Below are 25,633 nucleotides of genomic sequence, written 5' to 3' on the forward strand. Positions count from 1 at the left end.
TCCCCGGGAGCCCTCCGGAAGGCACTGCTGCCTGCGAGGCGGGGCGGGGCGGGTGAGGCAGAGTCGTTCGGAAAACAGGCGCAGTGCGAGGCGCGGGGCAGGCGAGGCGAGGCCTCCGCAGGGGAGCGGAGCGAGCGGCTCGCCGGGAGGTGCCTTGCGCGTGGGCGGCTGCGCCCCGTGGGCCCACCGGCGCGGCGCCCTTTTAAGGCGGCGGCGGCGGCGGCGCCCGTTTAAGAGGCGCGAGCGGTGCATTGTGGAGGCGGCGCCTGGGCGAGCGATGCAGCGGGCGGCGCCGCCACGAGGGCCGGAGCAGCGGGGCCGGCGCGGCGCAGCGGCAGCGGGGCATGTGCCGCCAGGGGCGGCCTGAGCGGCGGCGGAGGCGGCTGCGGTGATCCCGCCCGCGCCCGCCGGGAGCAGCCCCGGATTGCCGGCCCGGCCCCTCCGCCCAGCCCGGCCCCACCCCGTCCCGCCCAGCCCGGCCCGGCCCAGCAGCAGCAGCGCCGCGAAGGCTGCGGAAGGAGGAGCGCCGGGCGCAGCGCCGCTCTCCGCGGCAGACATGAGGTCAGTCCCGGCGGGCGCTGCTCCGGCCGCCTTTGTTGTCTGCGCGGAGAGGAGAGGAGAGGAGGCGCGGGGCTGGGCGGGGCTGGCTGGCTGGCTGAGGGGCTGGGGGCGTCCGCCCCGAGGAGGCTCCAGTGGCGGACGCGGAAGGACCCGGGGCTGGAGGAGGGCCCGCGGACTGGGCAGGGGTTCCTCGGAAGCAGGGCAGGGCAGGGAACCTTCCTCCTTCAGGGCACCGCAGCCGTTCGCCCTCCGGCAGCTCCCGGGCGCTCCTCGGAGCAGCGCCTCCCCCCCCAGCGGTGGCGAGGGGGGGCCGCTGGCAGCTCCGGCAGTGCGTGGCAGGGTCGTCCTTTTCGGCACCCTGCCGGCGATGGGGGCGAAGCTTTAAGGCTGACAGCTGGATGTGTCGGAGCTGTCCGGAGCTGCTGCTGGAAGGCAGCTGTGGGGGGCAGTCTCAGGAGGGGGGTTGGAGCCTGAGGTTGCAGTGGCCTGGGGCTGCCTGCCTGCACGACCGGATGGGCAGCAAGGACACAGGAGTGCTGGGGAAGGGGATCTGGCCCTAAGTGAGATCTGGCAAGTTTAGAGACCCTCAGGACTGAGAAGCGTTGCAGGGGCTCAGAGGAGAGGCCCCATCGATGTGGGGCAAGGGGAGGGCTGCCAAGGCGCCTGGCATGCACTCCCAGCCTTGGGGACCCTCTGCCCAGGAATTATTCTGCACAAAGAACCCCCAGGCTGGGCTTTTTGGCCCCACGTGGCAGAGGCTGTGAGCTGCTGTGCAAGCAGTCCAACTTCTCCATTCTTTGACCCAGGCTGACGGCAGCCTGGAAATCCCCCCCCCCCCACAGGCTTGGACCCAAGTTCGCTCTAGTTCTGCCCACCAATGAAGTGCCACTGAGCATGTGCAGAGTGTTTCGCTCTTCATTGACTGGTCACAATTGTTTGTCTTCTGAGGGGATCATAGGGCAGGACTTCAGAGATCAGTATGTACGTCATACTCCAGAGAACTCAATAGGTTAGGGGGGAGTTCTGCCTGGGATGGCAATTTCACGTGGCTCAACCCCACCTCCTGTCCCCTTGTCAGTAGATGCACCACACCCTGCACTCAGCTATCCCCCTTTCAGCACTTTCTGCCCTCCCCCTGCTCAGTCCAGGCACTCCAGGTGGGGACTGAAGTTGGCCTGCCATTTTCTGGATTTCCTTGAAGGTTGCAAATGCTGAGTTGTCTCTCTGTTCCCAGAAACTAAAAGGCCTTTACTGCAGGAAAACAGATTGAGTTTAAGTGAGGGGGGAGGATTCAGTTCTCTGTTTCAAATCAATAATAAATACAAAGATGTCTAATTCATAAAAGACTTCAGTGCTGGGGGCATAACTAAGTTTAATAAGAACAGGCCTGACCCCCCCCCCCAGCTTACAGCCTGAAAAGGGGGGGATGCAGGGATTTTGCATTGTGGTGCTCCAGGTTCAGAGTTGTGTATGGCAGCTTTGCTGGGGGAAGACAGGGAGCTTCTGTGAACAGTAGCAGCCAGAATCGTTGGGAGAGAACTAGCCGGGCTTGAAGGTGCCATAGGGCTCTTGGTCTTGTTTGGGGGGGGACGACACAAGTGGAGGCAGGTGTTCCCAAATGGTCAAAGAGGCTGGTGGGGTGGCTGAGAAAGAGAGAGAGGTGGCCGCTGGGCTGCTGGGTGATGTGTGGCAGGTTGTTTCCGAATAGGAAAGAGAAAACTGGACCCCAGGTCCAGTGAGTGATCTTGGTGGGCACCTCAGAAAGGGGGGCTCCCATTGCTGAACCCACCACATGAGGCTCTGGGTAGAGGCTGTTCAGTATTTCTGTTACAGGACAGCAAACATACATGTGCACCCCTTGGGGCTGCATAAGCAATTAGAACTGCAGTTGGGGCTCTATTACCTGCAGAAACTGGGGCCCCAGTGCTGGGGATCCTTTAGTCAGTTCCTGGGGGGGGGGGCTCCTCTTGTATGCTGGCCCAAGGCCTGTCGCCATTTTGACTACTGTCTTGGGAATCTTAAGAATGACAGTTTGGCTAAATCTGACCAAGGTCTACCTGGTCTAATATCCTGTTTTCAATAGCAAATGGCCAAGTGCCTCTGGGAAACCCACAAGACAAGTAGGGTGCTAAAGCCTCAGTTTGTCTGCAGCAGCTGACATTGAAAGGTATGCTGCTTCTTAATATTGGAGGCTCCATTAAACTCTCCTGGCTAATCACCATTGATGGACCTATCTGTCTTCTACCAAAAAAACCCTTTTTTAAGTTGCCAAGATGTTTGAATGAATTTAGGGTATTTGGGGGATGCTGAATCTAAAAATGGCATCTGTTTTGCTCAATTGACTGTAGTTTTGGGAGTGTGACATGGCCACCATATGTGCCAATTCAAACAGCTTCCTTGTGAGGAAGCCATGGATTCCACACTCCAAATATCCCCAAGAATAGGTCCAACTTTTACGACAACAAAACGTGTGTAAGCTTGTGTTGTCAAATCCCCTTCTGAAGTCATCCAAGCCGGTGGCTGTCACCATATCATGTGGCAGGCAGTTTCGTAAACTAATGATGCATTGTGTGAACGAGGACTTCCACTGTACATGCTGAACCCTCCTGCCCATCAATTTCAGTGGGTGACTCCAAATGTTGCGTTATGAGACAGGTCCGAGTCACAGGAGGACTCGGCCTCTCATCCCATGATCGCTGATTACTCAGGAGCTTTTGGTGAGGAAATTGTCCACATCTTTTTGGAAGCCTCAGCAACATGTCTTCAAGGTCACCTCAATCCACATGCCCGTTGCTGATCTCAAATAATTCCAAAAGGTTGGTGAGGCCGGACTTCTCTTTCAGAAGCCATGCTGATTCCTCCTCCCCGAGGCTTGTTCTTTGCCTTCAGCAAACAGTTAATCCCACAAGTTTACTTGCAACTGAAGCTTAGGCTACAGGTCTGTGCCTTTCTTTATGAATCCTTTTTTATTATTGAAGCTGGTGCTACATGGGTGACACTCCTGCCCTCTAGAATGGAGGCAGGCTCCAGTTATATAGTATTGTAAAGTTCTGCATTTTGCACTTGAGTTTGTTGCATATTCTTGAAGGACTTCTAAAGAATTCTTGAGGACTTCTAAAGACCCCAATCAGAGAGAGAGAGAGAGAGATTTGGAGAGTGGGAGATATGGATGGAGATGGGCAGGAGGTTGGGACCTCCACCATTAATTAATGCAGGTTGTGTGCTGCAGCTGGTGATCAAAGTTGGTGGTGGTCTTCGGAGATCCTGGTGGCAGTGATGCCTGAAGCAAGATGCTGCAGGGTGGCTTCCCTGTGTGATCATCTCTCTGCCTGTGCAACCTGATTCTGAGGCAGGGAGGACTTTATTGTTCCCATTCTACAGAAGAGAGGGAGGCACTTTGCTGCTAGACCCTGGTCGCCCTGAAGACCCAGGACCTCAGAAGGGGCTGGTTTTATCTTGTGCTGGCTTTGCTTCTGGAGTTCCTGGAATCCAGGAGGTGGGCACCTGGTTAACCTGCACTACCTGCTTGAACCATGAAGCCTTACTCCACTGGCACACCAGAGAGCAGAGGCAGAGGCTGCTTATCCCAGTCTGCCCACCCCTTTTACTAAGCTTGAAACCCCCACTGGGAGGGGCCGCAGCTTGACCTGCAGAAGATCCCAGGTTAAGTCCCTGGAGGTAGCAAAGGCTCCTCTCTGCTGGAGACTTTGGAGAGAGCAGACAGAAGCCAGGCTGGAGGGGTTGAGGGTCTGACTCAGCAGACGGAAGGTTCGCACATTCACACCTCTCCCCTGGCTGTGAACAGTGACTAACTATAGGCAAGAACAGCAAAGCATCTTTTGTGCCCCAAGAATTGCTGAGCAATCCAGCCTGGAAGTCCTGACTCCAGGGGCACCTGCATGGTTCTTCCACAGGTTCAGGGTCGGGGGATTCTCAGGGCACATGCAGAAAGTGTTCTCCCACCTCTTGTAGGGTCACAAGGTTCACACCCCTTTCCCGGACCTGGAGATAGCAGCAATAGCAGGCTGCCCCTGCTGTCTTTCTCTGCCGCCCCCTCCCCCGATTAGGAGTGCAGAGTCTTGCAGCAGTGCGTAGTGGCCAAAGCCAGTGGGTGGAGGGGAGAAGATGAAGGGCAGACAAGAGTGGTGTCGGCAGCTGCAGGGGGCAGCAGGAATGTGTGTCTGCCAGCTGCTTCTACTTGGGGGTCTTTCAGCAGCTGTGGGTGCTCCAGCTGTCTGGGGGCGGGAATGTTGTTCATTTTGCACCCCAGCAGTTGTGCACTGTCTCTGGCTCTTGTGGTTTAACTACTGCTGATTGAGAGTAGTGCTGGAGGGAAGTTACTCTGGCAGCTAACTTTATCAGTTCAGGACTGTGGTAGGCATCTTATGCCAGGGGGTTGAACTTGGGTCATTGAAATTTATATCCTGTGTCTAGCATTGTTGGTGGGGGGCAGGGGGCACTTCCTAGCTTTTGGCCCTTCAGGTTTCATCTCCAAGAAGTAGTGGTGGAGGTCTCCAGAAATTACCCATTTTTTTCACCTTGACTGAGCCTTGTTTTTGGAGCCATGCCTCTGTTTCCCTGTTGATTAGAGCAAAAAGGTGGGGGGGTAGCATTGCCCTGCTAAGCCTCTCTGCCCCCTTGCAGTTCTGAGCTTTTGCAGTTGCTAAATGGAGACACCGCCCCAGATTCTGTTGATTACCCAAACAGCAGGAAACGGGCCGGTAAATGCCCTCAGCTTCCCTTTTCCACTGTGTGTACATGGTGTGGGGGGAGCACAGCGGCGGGTGTGCATGTTAACCCCTAGCCTCCCAGGGAATCCTGCTGCTGCTTGGCCCAGGCTCCCCTTTCTCCCCCCCCCCACCTCAAAGGAAGCTGGCTGCGAAATCTCAGGGCAGGTTCCCAGGTAACCTGCCTTGCCTGTGCCTTCTTAAGGCATCTGTTAAAATCCAGCTAAGCTTTGAAAGCCAGTTCCTGTGTGAGCACCACTTAGCCTTGGCTACTGGGCCTCAGCGCCAAGAGAAATATCTTGAAATCTTTCTAGAAGTACCGCTTGTCAGCAGTACTTTCTAATACTTTCTAGAAGAAGTACCGCTTGTCCACTTGTCAGCAGGAGAGAAAAATTCTGTGACTAGAGAGCAGTTTCTGGAATGAACTTGTGGAACTCACTATCACAAGACGTGGCAATTTAGTGATTCAGAAAGAAATTGGACTAATCAATGGAGGAGGAGAAGTCTGTCCACATCCAGTACTTCTCAGAAATCAGTGGAACCTCCATGTTCAGAGGCAGTCTGCCATTAGAAGATAATGGGGGCAGACTGCAGGGAGTGGCTATTGACCTCATGTCCTCCTTGCAGGGGCTTCTGGAAGAATCTGGACTGGCCTCTCTTGGAAAAATTGCAGGACAGGGTAGAGCTTGGTCTGGTCCAGCAGGGTGGATTTTGTGGGATGCCTGAAGGATGTTGAGGTATTTACTGGGAAGTGGGCACGTCCATGTCGGGCAGAAAGGCCCTTCTCCTCACTGCTCAGTGACCCCAGCAGGCCCCGAGCTCTTGGGCCAGGCTGGGGCTCTTGGGCAGTAAGCCGCAGTGCCTCTGGTCCTCTGCATGGAGTGCCAGGGTCTTGCCTCTGGGCCTGGCTCCATGGTGCCTCCCTGTGCATGCTGGGAGTCCTGCCTGCTGTGCTTGGAGACCAGTTCCGTTGGAAAGCTCCGGCCTGGCTGCATTGTGACTTAACTGAGTTCTGAGCAACCTGCTGTGCCCCGAGGGGGGGGGGAGAAGGTTGTGGGGAGCAGCAGGGTGGAGCTGTCTGAACGGCACCTGGCAGTGCTCCTTTCGATGTGGTGCTTCACCTGACAACAACATGGCCAAAACCGGGCGCTCTGAAAGGTTGGGGGGCTACCCCACTGGCTGTGGCAGAGAACCGGCAGCGGGGTTCTGACATCTCTTGGGACCTCTGCTGCGCAGGCACCTCTGTCCCTGCTGAATTGGTGCATCGGGACAGGATCAGGGAGGACCACTTGGGTCCTGTTGAGTTGCCTGAGGAGACAGGAGCGTCTGTGCCCCAGAGGAGTCTGCTCAGCCCAGATTCAGGACTGTTGCACTGGCCCCCCTGGAGCCTTGTTCTCCCCCCAACTTTGCTGGCTTCTCATGAGTTGGTTTTGTCTCTGAGAGCGCAAGCCCAGGCTCCGTGCAGCAGAGTCTGGCCACATTTCTAAGGCTGCATGCGTCTTGTGCGGGGGGGGGGGGGGCCTCTGTTCTCTGGAGAAAAGTGGTGAGTCTCCCCACCCCCACCCCTTCCCAAAGTGTCCTGAGCTGGAGAGGCAGGAAAAGCAGTTCTCAGGAAGTGACTCAGCGTCTCAACTGCAGCCTGCCCTGGGGAGTGTGCGGTGGGGGAGGAGCGGGGTGGATTGGGACAGTGACCTGTCTGAGTCCCACCCTGCAAACATCCTTCGCCACCCCCCAGTACTAGGCAGCCTCTGGCCCCCCCTCCATGCTTTCCCACTCTTTGCCCCATGGGAGACCTGTGGTGTCTTTCCCTCTCTGGCAGATTCTGGCTCTCAAAGGCTTCTCCAGCTCCTGAACCGCCACCAAAGCCGAAAGAGGAGAAGCGTGGATTGAAGCTCAGGTGCGGAGGGATTGGGGCCTCCCCCCACCTGCAGGAATGTAGTGTGTGTCCCCGCATGCATTCAGGCTTTACCGCTCTCCCAGGGTCACTCCTATCCCTGGGGCTGGGGCAACCTTTCTCCTCACAGGTTTGGCCTCTCTGGGAAGAGACTCCTGGCTGTTCCCCACTTGGAGTCATTTTGCACGTGTGGCTTCCCTGCACAGGAGACACAGCTGGAGAGTGGCTGAAGAGTGTCCAGATGGAGGGCATGCAGGCAGCAGGCAGAGAGCCTGAAGTGGGCTCCTCCTGCAAACAGCCAAAATCGTGGGGGTGGGGGCTGGGGAACTTGACCTGATACACCCTTGGAGCTCGGTGTCTTCCACTCCCTGGAATTCCCCTTGGGAGACTGACATGGGTTCCCTTTGGCAGATCTTGGTTTGGACACAGTGACCCTCCTCCCGAGCTTCCAAAGGGCAAAGAGGATAAACACTCCACAACACTCAGGTGTGCCTGGATGGGTCGGGTGTTGGTAGAGAATGGGGCCCTCTGAGGACCCACTCAGGGGCCTGGGCACCTCAGGACTTGGCTGACTCCCCTCTTCCCCCTGCCCTGTGCCAGTTTCTAGAGATGGAGGCAAAGCTCTTTTTCCTGGTCCTTGAGTTTTGGATCAGGAGAGGTGGCTGGGAAGGACTCCTTGGCTAAGCATCATACTGGTGCATGATGCCTCCCTCTGCACGCTCTCAGGGGGCGAGTCCTGGAGGTGGGACAAAGATTTATGGACTTGTAAGGGCCAAGTGCCCCCTGTGACCCTGACTTGTGTCCTTGAAGCTGGGCACCCTCTGCTCAGCATGTTCACCCTCAGGAGCCCTGCGTTTTCTTTGGCAGGATCTCACTCGGAAAGTCCTCTGCTCCTGAGCCAGCTAAGATAACAGTGGACAAGCATCCCAGGTGCGGACCAGGGTGGGGGGTGTTGCAAGGGGTTGGCTGTTCTGAATGTAGTGTGTACCTCTCCCCAGGGCTGGCTGTATTGCCCCCTCCATGAAGCATTTCCCTGGGAAGGAAGGGTGCTGGTGGGACACAGCCCCACACTCATGGTCAGGGGTTGCTTCTGTGTGAGGTTTTCCGGCTGTGATGTGGATTTGTCACCTTGTACGTAGCAGGCGCCTGCGGGCATCATGCTAGTCTCAGACCCTGCAACGTCTCTCCAGCCCAATCTGTGCTTGCAGAAGACCAAAGGTCTGCAGGGGAACCAACTCTTCCCCCCCCATGCAACTCTTTAAGAAGTGTGAGGAGGAAAAGGAACATGGAAACCGGCCCTGAGTTGCTGCCCTACCTGTTTGTCAGTGCTCTTCTTCCAACCCCCTTCTGTCCCGTCCCCCCTCCATGAACCGCTGCCAGCACAGACGCCTGGAATTTAAGGGGTGGTTGAGATCTTCTCCTGCTCACTGCTGTTCATATCTACTGCAGGATTGGCTGGGGAGGGTACTGAGAGTTGAAGAGGGGAGCCTAGGAGCACTGCCTGATTGAGGGGCTGCTGTCTTTGGGGCTGTGCAGTGGGGCAATGCAGGGTGTCTCCGGGGCCTTCCCAGCAACCGTCTTGCATTCCCACATTCTCTGCAGATCAGTCTGTCCCGTCCTTCAAATCTACCCTTATATGGGCAAAGGCAGCTCTTTTCTCCCCCCCCGCCCTGCCTTCTCCCTTCTTGCCGCTTCCGGCCTCTTAGTGCACTCCTCAGCGCTTCCAGGTGCCACTTCTACATAGTATTTTTTTGGCCTCCTCTCTGCTCTCCCCCCCCCAACCAGGGAGAGGAAATGAGGTGCAATTAATCCCTCTTGGTTTTAGGGGAGGAGCTGTTTGTGTCTCCACATGGGACCTCCTCCTGTCTTGTTTCTCGGAGGCAGTCCCCTTTTGGGGGTGCATTGCGCCCTCAGGAGTTTTGAGTGTTTTCAGAGGGGGGGGGGTCTTTTGACCTGGGACCTTGGCAGTCCTGGGCATCTGCTCTCCTTCCCTGCTGCCTGGCTTCACTGTTGCAGCTTGGAGGACCTGGCAGCCTCCTTCCTGGGCACCAAGCCCACCCTTTGCAAGGCACGGCCCACCCAAAAGAAGCAGCTAAGCCCTCTCCACCCCCTGAAGTTATGAAAAGGAAAGCGGTTTGTGCTGTAACCGTGTCCGGAGATTCTTGGTCAATCGTTTCCACCCTGCAACCCTCCCCTCCCCTCCCCACTGCACATACAGCTGCATTTGTGACTTTTGGTGTGATTGTGAGTTTGAGAGATCTGCCCTCTGATCTGGACCTGCAGTGTACCTCCTGTGTCCTCAGAATGCAAACAGATTTTGCAAGTGAAGGAGGTGGGGTGAGAGGCTGTGAGGCTGTGGTGTGCTTTCAGAACAAGGGAAATATTTTAGGGAGTTTTGGGGGGCTGCGTGGGAGGCTCTAGGCAATCTGATGTGCCTCAGAGGATTCTGGGAAATTGGGCATGGGGCACCTTCTGCAGTGCTGGGCTGAGGCTTCCAGAGCAGTTTCTGAATATGCATGGATTCAGGGGCTCATTTGGTGCTTTGCCCTGGAACTGCTTGGAATTCTGGCTCAGGCAAGTGATGTGCAAGGCCTTAAGTGCCAAGTCAGGAGCTGGGCCAAAGGGCCTGTTTGAAAAGGCCACAGCTTCTCACAGACCTCCATGACTTAGAGACAGCCTGAATCATCCTCTGTGGCCAACAGCCGAAGAGCAGCAGTGCAAGGCCAGAGCAGTGTGACTTTGGGTGCAAGGGGAGAGCAGCAGCTTCTGCTTCCTACCTTGCGTCACTCAGCCATGGTTAGGTGGAGAAGTAATGCTGGCATGTAGGCCTCTGGAGTGACATGCAAGCGCCTGACCCTGCAAGGTGATTACTCAACTGAACTGTGCGGGTGGACGGACCTGCCCTTGGTGTTGACTCTAGGGGGATGTTGTGTGGGGCACAGGGGCGCTGCAGAGAGGCAGCCTTGTAATGGGGCACCTGGCTTGGACCTGGGGTGTCTTTCATGCCATTCCCAGGTGTGGAAGGCTCTTGAGTGAAAAGCCCCCTCTCCCTGTGAAGCACAGCTGGTGAGAGGAGACCATTGTGAGCTCTGCAGGCCAACGGTTGGTCTCATCCAAGGTTGTTCTGTATGAAAGGGAAGAATAATTAGGGATGGATGGAATCAAGGAGCAGAACTTAGCCAGGTGGACGGAAGTGCTGGTGCAACTGATGGTAGTTAGCTGTTTGCTGAAGCGAAAGCCTTTTGAGCCTCCTCTGCCTTCTCTCTCTCTCTGTACCCCCAGTGGGGTTGAGAGGGGGGAGTGGGCTAGCCCAGTGAGTTGGTGGTGGAGGAGGAGGAGGAGGGATCCGAGCCTCTCAGGCCTGCTTCCCCTCCTCACTTTCCTCCCTGTGTCACTCATTGTCTTAGAGCTGTTGGTGTAATTGGAATTCCATGCCACGGTCATCTGGATTTTGTACATGCAAAACGAGGAAACCTGCATGGTTTTCCTTCTTGTGCATAACTTGACTCTATAGTATTTTTAAAAAAAACTCTGTTCCCTAATAATTTATTCCTGTTAGTTGTGAGGAAGGGCAAGTGGCTGTGCAGACGGCCCCCCCATCCTTAACCACCCTTCTGGTTTCAGTGCTGTTGACAGGTGCTGCCCCCAAGCTGTCAAGGTGATTTTGGTCTTAAGGGCTAAGCTTTTCTTTCTTGAAAATGAGTCAGGCTCTTGTGCCTGGCTTGCACTGCTTCTGAAGTCCTGTAGGATCATAGTGCAGACCCAGCCCCCCCTCCCAGCGCATACTTGGCTTTGGAGAGGTGGCGGATGTTCATGTGCGCCCGCCCTTGCTGCCACTTTCCAGTGCAGGTTCTCCAACTTGCTTGGCCCTGTTTCTTCCCTTCCTGAGTTGCCTGGGCTGAGAGGTACCTGTGCTGGAGCCGCACTGGCCTCGTGAGAGGAGCAGGGCTCCTGTGAGGGAAGAGCTGCTCTCCTTTTCCCCTCCCCAAAAGGCACTTCTCCTCCTGTGAAGCAGCTGTTGGCAGCTGCTAGGCTGGGCTGTGCCACGCCAGGACCTGCCCGCAGCCCCAGCAGGCACTGCCGGCCTGGCACTCCCTGTTTGGATTGAAGGAGCGGCTCCAGCTTCTGCTTCACCCTTTGCTGCCTGGAGGGGAGTGGAGCTAAGACAGCATGGGGTGTGTATGCTGGGTTAGAGAGCGTGTGTGTGGGGGGGGGCATATCCAGGCTGCACAGTGATGGCTGAGGCAAGCTGGTGAAGAAGCGGGAATGGGGCCCTTCCCGCCTGCCTGGCCAGGGTGACCTGGCTGCTCCAGCCTTGGCGTTCCTCTTGGGCAGCTGCCAAACTTCCGTGAGCTGCTTTTAGCTGGTGAAAACCTGGAGCTGTGCAGGGGGGAGGAGTCTGGGTGGCAGTCAGGAGTTCACCACTGCTTCCTGGGACCTGAAAGTCTGGCAGCAGAGGCCCAGGAGGCTTCCTCTGGGAGGAGGGTACCATCTTTGCTGCCCCATTTCTTGGCCATGCCTCTTCCAGGCCCCTTGTATGCCCAGGCCCATCTTGTGCACAGGAGGGAGGCCCTTCTACTCTTTCCAGACTTCTCACTTTTCCTGTTTTCCCAGTTCTTTGAGCACCACATGTCTGCAGTGGGCAACTGTGGGGAAGTTGGGCAGGCCTGGCAGCTTTCGGAGGGGCACAGGCCAGGCGGGGTCTGGTGAACCACATGTCTGGGTTGCTTTGGAAGCTGCCAGTTGACCTCCTGTGTTGATTCTTGAGGAACTATGAACATTTGCTCGCTTTTGCTTCCCCCACTGAAAGAGTGTTTTAGAGGGGAGGAAAAGGCCTGCTTGGAAATTCCCTGCCTAACCCCGTCCCTACCTTGGAGTGTCGCACAGTCTAGCAGCCCTGAAGCCTTGAGCCGATGACATTGCGCCAGTATGCAGAACACCCCAAATTTGCATCCTTTGGTGCAGTCAGAGAACGTGGATTTCCTGATTGCTGTTCTTTAGCAGACAAAATCATACATCTTTGCACACAATACAGAGCACCTTTGGCTCGCAGGCTGATGTACCCCAAATATTCCTCCTGCCCTCAAAATGTGAGATGTCTCGGTTTGAGCGGCAACTGGCAAAACTGCAGTAGCATTCTGTGCCCCTCCCCGCAGGGGAGGACAAGGTTCAGTAGCAAACACAGTGGCCTTCAGCATACAGTCTCCAGCTGCAAGGATGAGCTGGGGGGTGGGTGAGAGGCAGATGAGCCCTTCTGCTGGAGACTCTAGAGAACTGCTGCTGGTCAGAGTGGACAGTGAACCAAGAGTCTGACCAGGAAATGACAATATCCTTTACTAATCAGCCAAGTGTTTTTAACAGTAACCCATTCTACAGGCTGTGGAAACTGAGGCTGATTGAGAAAGGAGGCTTGTCCATAGGCAGCTGGGGCATCCTTGATTGAGCTGGGGCTTAGAGGCCCTTGGTAGTTATTCAGATCCCTCTGAACCACTTCCTCTGGGGGAAAGCTTGGCCATGCTGAAAGCCCTGGTCCTGAGTGTAGGCTTGACTGGGTTCCTGTGAATCAGGGCTGTAACTGTAACTGCCCCTCCCAGCCAACAGTTTGCCTGCCCAAGCATTTTTTCCAAACCTGTCCTCTTTTTGTCTAGTCTGGTATCAGCTGGGGGTTGTTTGAAGACCTTTTTGCATCTTTTTTTAATGTGCAGGAGGGAAGAGGGCTCAGTGCTTCTGGCAGGGATGGGGGGGGGAGAGAGCATGTGTGTAGAGTGAGTAAAACAGGATCCTGGAGGGCTCCTTGGAAGTTACGGCCTCTGTTCACAACTGCCCCCACCTAGAGTACATGGAGAGCTTGGCTGGTCAAGAGCAGCTACAAGGAAGGTTGGGAGAGATTTCTACTTGTACTGGCTGGGGGGGGGTGCTATTTCTTCTACTGTGGAACATGCTAATTACTACAAAGATATTGCTGGGGGTGGGGAAGGGAGAAACATTTCTGTTTGGAGAAATCATGGTGGGATTTTTGCCTTTCAGATATATTTTTAAAATTAATGGCTGCTGCTTGGGGGCTGGGGAGACCCTTTTTCTGGTGGGAGGAAGCTTGGAAATCACTTGAGTGAAAGAGAACAAAGAACTTAAGTGTGGAAAGGGTTCTAAGCAGGGGCGGATCTGGGGGAGGCCATCAGTGCATACTTCCCCAACTGTCTTGCCAGCAGGGAAGGACACCTGCCAGGATGGAGAGCAAAATTGGGTGTTAGGGGAACACCCAGTGGGCGGGTGCCAAGGTGATTGACTGGAATGGGAACCAGGTCTACCCACTCAGCAAATAGCCACAATCAGGAGCCCAGGTCTACCCAAGTAGGTAGACCTGGGCTGCAAGTCAAGGTGGGAGCCCAGGTCTACCCACCAAGCAAATAGCCACAGATGCTATAATGATGGCTGATGATGGCCAAGGTGGGAGGCAGCCAGGGGAGCTCCTGCACAAGGACCAAAAGACCAGGTGCTGCGTTGACTTGGTCAGTGTGAATGAATCCAGGCAGGGTAGGAATTGACAGGCAGCAAGAAAGTTGCCTGAGTTCAATTCCCGTCCACACTCCAAATGTGTGTGCTGGTGCAGTGTGTATCCGGCTTCTGTCCCTCCCCCCTGCCCCGAACCCATAAGAAGATGGAGGAAGGACTGGCAGTCCGGTTTAAGTCAACAATGTGGACGTGCTCTCGGTAGTGAGTGTCTCCCATGGGTGCATCCATGTGGGTCAGGAAGCGTCACACCTGCTGAATTTCTGCCTGTTTTGCAACTTTAAAAGGCCAGCACTTGTGAGGCAGGAGAGGTTGGAGGCAGGCAGGGAAGCTAGACTCTCGAGGGGAGACTTCCAGGTTCCCTGGGACAGGCACATACTTGGCCCCTCCACCTGGCCCCTGGGGGCCCATATAAGGCCTGATCTCTGGGGAATCCAGGCCAGGGGGCGTGCTGTCCTTTGCCAAACCACATTCCCCTGCGTGCTGTTTAGGCTTCTGTGACTTGATGTTTTGCAGAACTTTCCATCTGAATGTCATCTGTGTGTTGGGGGGGGGGGGACGACGACGACAGTGTTGGCCTGTACACTGGATGGTGTGACAGAAATGCTAGACTTGGTCTGAAACCCATGAGGGGCAGCAGGGCTGAGATTTTTAGGATATGGTTGCCAACTTTTTCTTTCACTGCTCCTCTGCCTTTAACAACAGCCTGGTACACAGCAAGAGGGGCTTCCAGCCCTCAGTGTAAGGGGTGAAGTTTCACCTCCAAGACTTCTGTGTGTCAGGCTGCTGTTGAGCGCAAAGGGGGGTGACCAGTAATTAAGGTGGATGACTGGGTCTTTCGGGACTTCCAAGCTGCTTTCTTGCAGTTCCTCAGAATCCCACCACCACCACCTGCTGGGAGTTGCAGCGTTTCTGCCTGCCTGGATGAGTGTCCAGGAGCTTGCAGACATTTTACACAAATTTGCATGGTGGCCACATGTGATTTACATAATACCACAGACTTTGCATAATGGCAAATAGTGGACTTTGTTTCCTCTCTTTCCCTAGTGTGGGGGCAAAGTTTCCTAAATGGGGGAGGGGGGCTGCTTAGACTGTGATCTTTGCTTGAGACACATATGGACTGGTGCATCAGAATACTCCCTTTTATGACCCCATTGTCTCTCTTTTCCCCCTCCCAGTGAGTCAGTTGTCTGCAACACTCGGGCAACAGTGATGCTATATGATGATGCCAACAAGAAGTGGGTGCCAGCGGGGAGTGGCCCCCAAGTCTTCAGCCGGGTCCAGATCTTCCACAGCCCTGCCAACAACTCATTCCGAGTGGTGGGCCGCAAGATGCAGCCAGACCAGCAGGTAACGCACGTCACGCAATAGCCATGCACACCAGTGAGGAGGAGCAAAGGAGGGCTTGGGGGTGAGACCCAGCTGGAGGTCAGAGCATCTGGCAAGTTGCCATGGTAGCCAGCTAAGCCCTCCCTGGTGCTGGTGCCCAGAGTTGTCAGGCATCGGATCTGGTGACGGAGACTGCCACGGCAGCCCTGGGGAGGTCTTGAAACACATGTTGCAGGAGTGGCGTTTCCTGGGCGTAGCTCCGTAGAAGAGCAGCTGGCTTTGGGGACAGCAGGTCCCTGGCTCATGGCACCATCTCCAGTTAAGCCATTTCTGCCCAGTGTTGCATTTACCCAACAGGAACCAGATGTGCACACCTGTGGGCTGGGCAGAAATGGGTTAAAGGGTCTCAGGCAGGTGGGGGACCTCCTGTTGCTGCCCTGGACAGAGGCACTCCTGCTGCTGCCAGTCTGAGTGTACAGTGGTGGACTAGAGCGAGAAAGGGTGGACTTGGTGGGCAGCTCCATGATGCGTTGAAAGGCCTGGGACAATTGCAGTATCTCTGCTGGGGCCAGACGCACCTCTCTGCAGAGGGGGCAGCACCACAGGTAGAGTTCTCAGGGACCTCCCACCCTCTTGCAAAGGTGGAGAGAGGGACCTCTGAACATTCTGCCCCCCCCCGTGTGACTACTCTGCATCCTGTGTCCTGGTTCTTTAGCCTGATGCCTCTGCCCACCTGTTCTCTCTCTTCTCCCTCCCTGCTGCCAAGGTGGTCATTAACAGTTCCATTGTGAAGGGGCTGAAGTACAACCAGGCCACCCCTAATTTCCATCAGTGGCGCGACGCCCGCCAAGTCTGGGGGCTGAACTTTGGCTCCAAAGAGGATGCTCTCCAGTTTGCCAGTGGGATGCTGCACGCTCTGGAGATGTTGGAATCAGGTGAGGAGGATGCTGTTAGTGTGCTACAGAGGAGCGGGAGACGCAGTATGTCCTTGTCAGGGGGACAGAGGTGGACAAGGAGTGCCAACAGGGTGAGGCTCAGGCTGGAGCTGGAGAGGGGGCTCCCTTCTGAGGGTGAAGTGGGGCATGGCAGCTTGGTTGGTTTTTAACTTGTGGGGGGCTTTGATGTGGGTGCAGACTTGCAACCTGCTTCACTCTTGTCTCCTCCAGGGAACTCAGCACCACCCCGGCCTGCCCAGAATGGGCCTTCTCCTGATGAGCTGGCAGAGCTGCAGAAAAGGTGTGCAGTGCTCTTGGTGTGTTGGCCAGAACTGTGCTGCAGCGATGACCTCTGCCCCAAGCAGTGTGGCGTGGTGTGGCGCTTTGGCAACTGCTCTGTGCTGTCCTGTGTGCGCTGGTGCAAGGCACTTGGGAAGGCACAGCCGTGGCTGGGTGGAGAATGTGCTGCTATCTCCAGTGGTGCAGCCTGGAGTGGAGAGGGAGTTGCTGTGGGTCTCCCCCCCCCCACTTCTTGCAGCTTCACACTCTTTGTCTTGCATCAGATGCTCTTGAGATGAGAGAGGGGCAGGATTTGAGTGGGGGGGCATGTGACTTATCATTCCCATTTCATTTACCACTTCCAAAACACCCAGCAGATTTTGCCTGCCCTATAAGGTAGGTTGCTACTATTCCCACTTTAGAGATAGGTCAACTAAGGCTGGGAAAGAGGGACTTGCCCATGGCTGCCCAGTGAGGTGGGATTTGAATCCAGAGCCTTGAGTCCCACAGTCTCTCTCCACTGGGCCAGGCTGACTCTCACTGCACTTGTCTCTTGAGCTGGTCTCCACTGTAAATGCTGTTTCTCTGTTGAGAAGTTGCTTGACCAGAGTGGGAGGAAGGGGAGGACCATCTCAGCCGTGTCCCTCCCTGAGCAGCCGAGGGCGGGCACTGTCGACTTAGTGGCTAATCGGCTTGTGAACCAGAGGGGTCAGCACTGCATCCCTCCCCTCCCTTCCTCGCCTGTGGCTTCCATTCCCGCTTCCCGGAACTTCTGCTCTGCAGTGGGGGCACTTCAGACACCGCTTCTTCCCCCCTGCGATGTGTGGCTTTGCAGTTTCTGGGGTCCTGGGCCCTATTTTGCCCGAGCCTCCGCCCTACAAGTGAGTGATGCATAGTGTGGCTGAGGGCCCCCTGGGGTGGGATTTCTCCTTCCTGCCCTGCAGCAGTAGCCCTGACATCCTCTTCTCCCACCTTCCCCTCTTTCACCTCAAACAGGCAGCAGTTGGACAGGGAGCCGCAGGAACAGGTGGAACGGGAGCGGCGGGTGACAATCGCAGGTAGGCTGGGAGGCGGTACGCCAAGTTCTCCCATCCCTGCCTGGGAAGCCTCCTCGTGTAGCTTGGCTGTCTGACTGGGTGGTAAGAGGTTTGCAGCTTTGCCCTGTGGGGTCCCCTCAAGCACTGGCCAGAACCCTTCTGGGAGGGAGTGCCTGGGAAAGCACCTGATGGAGAAGCAGGTGGCTTAGTAGGGATTAACCCTGCCAGGATGGGGGTGGGGGGAGGGCACTGAGCGACACACTGAATAGTGCTCTGGCGCTGGGAATGGGGTCAGGTGCCTCTCTGCCCCCAGCTCTGCCTTTTCTCCTCAGTACCCTCAGTGACCCCTTCAGGAGGAGGCCCCCCACCACCACCAGGACCACCCCCAACACCGCCATGTCCGCCTCCCAGCCTGCCTCCAGGGCTGCCACCAGGAGCGCCTGCGGGACCACCACCCCCTCCGGGACCTCCCCCGCCACCCGGCCCGCCACCCGGCCCTCCGCCCTCAGGTGGGGGGCCACCCCCAGCACCACCTCTTCCTCCTGCCCAGGGCCTTGCTGGAGGCGGTGGGCCCCCCACCGGCTTGGCTGCTGCGCTGGCGGGAGCAAAGCTCAAGAAAACAACAAAGGTGAGTATCAGCCGCTCTGCCCTGCGGAGGATGGTGGGTGCTGGGAAGGAGGAAGCTCCCGTCCTCTGACAGCCCTGGCAGGACTAGACAGGGAAGACAGGCAGAGGAGAAGCAGGGCAAGGCGTCTGCTCCAGTCGTCTGGCTCTTGCTGGGCCATTCTGCTCCTGGTCCCTAAAACGGGCAGGGCCAAGTTCGTGGGCCTGAGCAGAGGCTCCCGGTCTGAACTGCTGGCTGTTGCTCTCTGCAGCCGTGTGCCGCCCAAGGCAGGTCACTAGGGCATGCAGGGGAGACAGGAGGCCTGAACTCTTGGAGGAAAGTTCCTGGGTTCCCCCCAGGAGCTGAAGAACTGGGAGAGGGACCTACACTATGCCTTACCCCTTTCATTTGTTCCCCCTTTTCTTTCCTTCTTGCGCAGGACGAGGGTCTAAAGCCCCCAAGTGGCGGTGGGGCTCCACCAAGTGGGGGAGGGCTCATGGAGGAAATGAGTGCCATGTTGGCACGAAGGTGAGTATAGCTGCATCCTGGGGGGGAGGTTTGGGGGCTTCTCCTGACTCCACCCACTGGGAGGGTTAGGGCTGAGCTATTGCATCTGCCCATCAGGGGCCTCTCTTGCATCCCAGACTGACCCAAGCAAGGTTCCTACGAACTCTGTGTCCTGTCTTACTAGGCCTGCCTGCCCCTTCTTTGCCTGGGCATTCAAGGGCCGCCTCCCCCTCTCCCCTTCCTGCAGAGGAAGCAACTTCTTGCTTTTCTTTACCCCTCTTAAAATTCCAGCAGCCCATGTTTCCCAGAGGCCTGACATGTGCATGGGCACACATCCTTGCTGGCTGCAGTGCTTGCGCATGGGTCCTGACTCGTGCATGACTCATGCCTCCTGCTTGTTTCTCTCCTGCCTCTCTAGGAGGAAAGTTGTGGAGAAGAGTGAGAAGCCTGTTCCAAAGAAAGAGGAAGGCCCTTCGCAGGTAAGAGACCGGTGGGCTCCGCCCTGCTCTGCCCCACCCCACATTCCCCTCTGCCTGCAAGACCCTGATGGCCCCAAGGGCTTCAGGTGTTGATTGATGTCTTCAGACCCAAGTTCCCTGCCAGGAACTGTCAGCTGGGGCAAGACTCGTCTCGTTCTGGGGTCTAATGGCCACCAAGCTGGGAAACGGAACAGGCCTCCGTGATCCGAGAAGGTGCCGCCCTCTTTTCCCTTCTCTGTTCCAAGTGCTACCAGACAGTCTGGCCTTTGCTGGCTTTTCCATATGTTAGTTGATTCCAGTGAGACCTTCCTGGTGGATTGTACCCTGTGGTATGTCAGGCTGGTCTCTCCCACTCCACTGCTTTTGAAGATGCCCCGAGGTGGGTTGCCTGAGATGGATGCCTCGGGCCCTGCTGGGTCTGCCCTAGGAGGGTCCAGCATGCCAGTCTCCAAGTGGCCAACCAGATGCTTTCAGAAGACTCGCAAGCAGGGCAGGAACACAACAGCTCTCCCTTACTCCCCAGCTGCTAGAATTCCAAGGTGGACTGCCCCTGAATGTGGAGGTTCCATGTAGCTCCATCCTGCTAGCTGTCAATAGACTTATCACCTGTGCATTTGTCTAATCCCTGCCTGAAGCTGTCTAAGCCCCTAGTTGTTGACCTGCCTTGTGGCACCTTTTGGTCCAGAGTGCTCGTGCCGGTAGAGCTTCCTTTGGGTGAAGGCAGTCACAGGGCAGCTGCTCAGTGTTCCCGGAGAGTCGTTCCAAGTGGCAGCCTCTCCAGACCACCCAGGCTTGGGCTTCAGTGGGCGCCAAGGGGCACAGGACTCTGTTTTCCTGAATGCTGCAGGGGGGTTATGGTGGAGAATGATGCCTGTGCCCTCCCAGTTCACTGATCTCCCCCCTTTGTTTTGCCCCCACCCCTTCAGCAAGACGACATGGAAGTTGCGGGTGCCAAAACCACAGGTGAGCAAAATGGGGCAGCAAGGCTGGCACTGGGGTGACCCTGAACACAAGGGTTCTATTTGTACCCCAGGTTTGAAGGGGAGGGGATTATATTGCCCCTCCCCACAGGTTAGGAAAAAATGGTTAAGTGCTATGGCAGCTGACAGTCTTCAGCCAAGAATGGAACTCCCCAGAGATGGTGATAGTGGGTGCCCTGGGCAGGGATGTGCATTTGCCCCTCCAGCTGTCTTTTTGCTAGGGGGACAGTGAGGCTAACTTGCCCCAGGCACAGGGTAGGAACTATGCACTGCACATAGGCCGTCCTTCCATTTCCACTCCTGCTCCCACTGAACCAGTCAGGCACCCCTCTTTGAATTGGGGGAGGGGGGGTTGTATGTGTGTCTCCTCAGAGCCCACAGGAGGTAGCTTTACTGTAGCAGAATTCCCTCTGCTGAGCATGTTGGCTTCCATGTAAGGAACCTTCTGATCCAGGAGGTTGATGAGACAACCCTGGAACGGAAAGGTTCTCCAGGGGTGTTCCTTCCCACCCTGTCTTTTGTGGGAGGCACATGCAGAGGAGCTGGCTGCAGGCAGCTCAAGTAAGCAAGCCAAGCCACAAGCTGTACGAAGCCAGTGAGACTAGGCTGGGGCTAAACAAGACTTCTGCAGCCAGGATGGTGAGGCTTCCAGCCACCTGCGCACCTTCTTGTGGCTAGAAATGCATTGTGTGTACACTTGTGGCATGGGGGGGGGGCAGAGATTTTCAAGTTCTGGAGTTACTTGAGAACCTGAATTTGAAAAGAGGGGGGCATGCGTGGAGTTCCCTTCAGCCTCTACTCTCAATTTTGCAGACCCCTTCCGGAAACCTTGGGAGAAGACTAGCACGACACTGCCCAGGTAAGCACACCTGTCTGTATGAAATGGGATGGAGGGAGGGAATGAGGGCGGGCTTGGCCTTCTCCTTCCCTCCATCCCAGCACTGGCCTCTGTGGATCTCCATCCTTTGTGGCCCAGGAGAGTTGAGTCATACTGTGCTCTGGACCCACAAGGATGCATGGGAGAAATTACAGTGATAGTCCAGAGACCAGGGGGCTGAGGTTGGAGGCTGGGGTGACTCCCCCCTCCTCCTGCAATATCTCGATCTCTCTCTTCCCCATCAGGAAAGCTGTGACTGCCAGGAGCCCAGCCTCAGGGCCACCAGTCCCAGCCCAGCCTCAGGGCCGCCATTTTAGGTATCAGGCAGGATAAACAACTAGGCTAAGTACTCTATAGCGTAGTCTTAATTATTTGGAGTTTCCCAGTAAGTGAAGTATGTCTGCCTAAAGGAACCGCTTTAGTTGGCCTCATAGATTGACCAGCACTGACCTTTTGGGGCTTTCCCATTTAGGGGAAAAGGCAGCTAAGAGGAGGTGCTGAGCAGAAATGTTGGACTGACCAAGGTCGAGAAGGCCTCAGATGGCACTCTGTGCCCGTTCAGGGTCTTCTGCTCTGAAAAAAACCCTAGCACCAGGGAGCCAGACCGACCCACCCCTGCCCTCTGAAAGGTCCTCCTGTGTGCTGCTGTGTTAGAGGCATCCTCTACCCCACACATCCTCTACCCCACACATCCTCTCTGACCATAGCAGAATCTGGAGCTCTGCTATTTGGATAGGAAGTTGGAGGTGGAACGTGGGGCAGAGCCCAGATGAGAGATGCTGCGTCCAAGGCGGAGCACTTCCCCTACTACAACAGTTTCCCTAAAAGGGGGGCTGGAGTGAAACCTGGACTCCATGCCGTGAGTGTGGAGGAAAGGAGCTCCTCTTCAACCAAATGGAGTTCTTGATTCTTGAATGTAATGGCCGCTCAAAATGGCACCCTCAACCACTGCACTGCTGGCCAACCCCAGAGAGGCACCCAGAGTCTGCCTGCTGACAGCCTGACTGGGTGACAATCTATAAATGTAGCCCTGCTCTTCGCTGTAACATTGCAGTGATATGCCCCATAGCAGATGGTGCTCCCCCCCTTAGGCCTGTTTAGACATGCAGTGGGAGCAGAGGCCACTTTGGAATGTGCTCATGGGGTGCTGGTGAAGAAGCCCCCCCTTGCTAAACAGGTGGTGTTTGTGTGGGGCTCTCAGTCAGAAAGAAGCAGAGCCACATAGAAGCCACGCACACACACACACACGCTCTGAAATGGTACAGTCCTTCACAAGGACCCTCCCAAAAAATCAGAATGACATCGCAGGTGGTGGGTCTGTGACTTGAGTGTGGCGGGTCTGGCTTTGTCCATGAGTCACCCAGGTGCGTCCCTGCGAACAAGGGGCTGGGATGCATTTGCAGCCTGCTGTTTTCTGTCTCTGTGTGTGACCTCTGGGCTTCCTATCTGACTCCTGCTCCCCTTCTCACCAACAAGGATGAAATCTGCCGGAGCAATGACTGGACCAGAACCTGTAGGCGGGGCAGGGGATGAATCGGAGCTGGAACGGGTAAAACAGGTGAGCCAGTGCAACCCCCCTCAGTCCACCCTGATCTCCATTCTTTAAAAGGTTACTTTATGGGGTGGTCTGCTGCTGCCTCCAGAGAGTGTCGCATGGCCCAATGCGTCTGTACCTGGTTGCTTGTGGGGGTGGGAAGGGGGGCATGTTGGCTTGGCCCGCCCCAGGCTCTCTGTCACCCTTGATCTCTGTGCCATAATCCTGGTCCCTGCGAAGCAACAATCTTGCATTTTAAAAACTAGCCCCTAAGTAGCCAGAAGACGCTTTTCACAGTCCCTGAGGTGTGTTCCCCACCCTTAACACGAGCCCTCTACTCTAGGAACTACTGCAGGAGGTCCGGCGGGAACTGCAGAAGATGAAAGAGGAGATCATACAGGGTGAGTGAGTTGGGAAATAAAAAGGGGCATAGGGGAGCAGTGGGAAACAAGTGTTTGATGTCAGCCCCCACCACAGTGGGCTCTACTCCGGGCTTCAAACCCCTCCCCCTGTTGCAGGAGAATGGGGCTGCCTTGTCAAAATGTGACCTGCTGACAGTCCTTCTCAACATTTGCTGAACCTGGGGGGGGTGGCTGGATGCAGCTTGGTTCTGGGACACATGTGCATCACAGCATGCTTCTGAATGCTTAAGGTACCATGTGGTACCCACACTGCGGTCGAGGGAGAGACAGAGTGGAGCTGTAGAGAATGCTCTGCAGGGTGACTGCTCTTTGGGTTAGAGCCCAAAGGCTTCCCTGGTGCGACTGGCGCTTACTGTTCTGTTGGGGACCCTCCTGATCTCTGCCTGATCTCCCCCAAACTGGGTCCTGGCTTGCCACCTCCCAAGTTCTGTTGCTCCAGCAGCCATGGTGCCCGGATTCCAGGCAGATGCAACAACCCCGGGCATAGTTCAGTGGCGATCAGTGCCATGACCAGGAGGCTCCCCCACAGAATGGTAAGTACCATTCATGTAGGAGAGGGATTTTAGGCAGGGTGGATCTGGCCCGTGGGCCAGAGTCTGGAGAGCTTTGGGTTAGAGACTTAGTAGAAAAGCCAGCACAGTTTGGTGTGTGTGTGGGGGGGGGGGTCCGTCTCTTGTGGAGCAAATAGAAACAGCAGAGACCAAGCGAAGGAGACCTCCCCAGGGCAGTGTAACAGTTGGGTGGGGCCTTGGGGATTTATATACTGCCCTTCTCATAGACAGCATTTGGAATGGGATTGTGAGCCTTAAGCCCAGCAAAACAGTAATTTGGTGCAGAGTGTGAATTCTGTGCATTTGGCAGGAGTGGGGAGGGATCAGAGACCTGAGGGTGAGAGAGTTGGGAGAACAACTAAGCTGTGCCAAGTTCCAGGGGAGTTGCTGTCTTAACTTTATTGTAGCAAAACCCACCTTAACATTTTATAGTGTTCTTTATTCCCCCCCCCCCAATGAGGTGACCTGAAGTTCACAGAGCTGAAACAGAATGGGCTGGTGTTTAAGGTGCTGCAAGATTCCTTGGGGCTTAAACCACTCAGCAGTTGTGAGAACCTGAAAGGCCCCCATTGCATTGCCTTTTGTTACAGCTTGTTTCTGCACTCTCTCTCTCTCCCCACCAGCATTTGTAACGGAGCTGCGGAAGCGGGGCTCCCCTTAGCCCCACCTGAGCACCTGCCAAGGGCATCTGGAGTCTGCTGTCCCTGAAGTGCAGAAATGAATAAAAAATGAGCAAAACGAAAACAAAGACCCGCCACCCCAACCCTCACCCAGCTGAAGAGCTCCACACACACCCCTTCCCTGCCACCCTCAGGCCTCTGGCCCCCACTGTGCAATTTCAGGGTGGGGAGAGGGACAATTTGTGGTGGCCCCCCAACCCAGGAAGGGCAGGACCCCCACCTGTGCCTTACCCAGAGCAATAGCAGCCCCTTTCCTTACCCCTCCTCCACTGAGAGGCTGTGTTCCAAGGGAGGTGGGGAGGCTGTTTCCCTGGAGGAACTGGCCCCAGCCCCCTACACTGTGCCATTCCCAGAGAGGGCCAGTCCCTCGGCCCCCTCCCATTGCCATCATCATCTTCATCTTCCTCTTCCTCTATGAAACTTCCATACTTTTTTTGTGGTGGTGGGGGAAAGCACCTTGTAAGCAGCCCAGCTAGAGCATGGATTCGCGGGGGGCGGAGCAATTGTGGGAAGTACTGGATTCTTGGGGAGGTTTCCTGGGCTAAAGGACTCCCCCCCCTTACCAAACTGAAGATATTTCCTTTAAGGCAGTGGTTGGCAACCTGATTGGGTCAGGCTAGAGCTAAATTCACCACCCCCTTGTGGGCCGGGCTGTTTCCTGTCCAGGCCCCTCTCCTACCTGTCTTTGTCCCTCTGACTAAATCCACGGCTGCTGGGGCCAAGAAAGAACACACACACACACACCCCCGTTTCCTCTTGCAGCAGACAATGGCTAAACAAGAACACACCCAGAGCAGTAGGTCTAGGCTAAGTTTCCCCATCTGACCAGATTTGGTCCCCTAGCCAACCATTACCTTGAGGACATTCTCCCCCCCCCCCCCATGCATGCTCCTTGTAAATCATGCATGCCCCACCCCTTTCCTGATATGTGGGATGCCCTTGCAGCCCCCCTACACACGCTTTCCCCGACCTTTCCCCATTCCACGAACTCACTCTGCTAGTTTCTCTTGGTTTTGATTTGTATTTTTTCTATTCCACCCTGAGAAGGGGCAGTTCTTTAGAATATTTTATTCAGTGCCCCTTTCCCTGCCCCCACCTCTCTGGGTAATTTCTTTTTTTAATTAAGTTTTCACCCTTCTGCCTCCTTCAGAGGTTGCAGATGGGGAACAGGGCAGGATCTTGGCTTTTCTACTGAGCTGTAATTTTTGACTTTGTTTTATTATTTTTGTTGAGCTGGATAAGGAATATTATATTGATTTTTTTATTATTACTGATGACTGGGTCTTTCAGCCCACCCTCTTGACACAAGGCACCCACTCACTTGCAGAAGGGCACTGAAATCTGTGCACAGTCACCAAACTTCTCTAGGAATAAATCTTTTCCTTTTTTGTAAAATTGCAAAAACTACGGTGGTCTCTTTATTGTAATGTTGATAGCCAGCTAGCTGGGCTTGAGAGAGCCACGCCCATTGGCCCTGGTTACAGACTTTGGAGAGAAAGGAATCTGCCTGGTTGCGTTTAGCCCAAATGTATAGTGTGGATTACAGGGCTGTATCTTGGTTTGACCTCTTGTTTATAAATCAGAAGTGCCTGAGCGCCCAGTCATATCCAGCTTTCCAGCACCGGTGCACCACATTGCAGCCTGGCGGCCTCTGTGACTATCTCCCCACCAAAGGATGCAGTGCATGTCCCATGGGCACGACTGCACTGGCACTGGCAAATTGGATA

At 55.7% G+C, this 25,633-nt stretch overlaps 1 protein-coding gene across 3 annotated transcripts; it reads left to right on the forward strand.

Annotated features, from left to right (window-relative positions):
• Nucleotides 1-328: 328 nt before the first annotated feature.
• Nucleotides 329-25,310, forward strand: VASP (vasodilator stimulated phosphoprotein). Of its 3 annotated transcripts, none has more exons than XM_066638958.1 (13): nt 329-561; nt 14,871-15,042; nt 15,788-15,956; nt 16,188-16,257; nt 17,232-17,293; nt 17,605-17,900; nt 18,316-18,404; nt 18,802-18,862; nt 19,789-19,825; nt 20,656-20,701; nt 22,196-22,277; nt 22,597-22,654; nt 23,850-25,310. In XM_066638958.1, exons 1-13 carry the CDS (start codon nt 557-559, stop codon nt 23,885-23,887), a joined length of 1,185 nt encoding a protein of 394 aa, XP_066495055.1. In that variant the 5' UTR covers nt 329-556; the 3' UTR covers nt 23,888-25,310. The 3 variants fall into 3 exon arrangements, with proteins under 3 accessions (XP_066495055.1, XP_066495056.1, XP_066495054.1); XM_066638959.1 differs by lacking the exon at nt 329-561 and adding an exon at nt 11,303-11,357; XM_066638957.1 differs by lacking the exon at nt 329-561 and adding an exon at nt 12,981-13,059.
• Nucleotides 25,311-25,633: the final 323 nt, after the last annotated feature.

The sequence above is a fragment of the Tiliqua scincoides genome, chromosome 10 (assembly GCF_035046505.1).
Source record: "Tiliqua scincoides isolate rTilSci1 chromosome 10, rTilSci1.hap2, whole genome shotgun sequence".
Lineage (NCBI taxonomy): Eukaryota > Metazoa > Chordata > Lepidosauria > Squamata > Scincidae > Tiliqua > Tiliqua scincoides.

What these genes read in the sequence shown, in the direction of transcription:
- VASP (XM_066638957.1), top strand. Translation starts at nt 13,022, where the DNA reads ATGGAGAGCTTGGCTGGTCAAGAGCAGCTACAAGGAAG. An exon ending in TGCGGGTGCCAAAACCACAG is followed by an intron (nt 19,826 to 20,655) that starts GTGAGCAAAATG and finishes TCAATTTTGCAG; the next exon opens with ACCCCTTCCGGAAACCTTGG. An exon ending in AGCTGGAACGGGTAAAACAG is followed by an intron (nt 22,278 to 22,596) that starts GTGAGCCAGTGC and finishes CCTCTACTCTAG; the next exon opens with GAACTACTGCAGGAGGTCCG.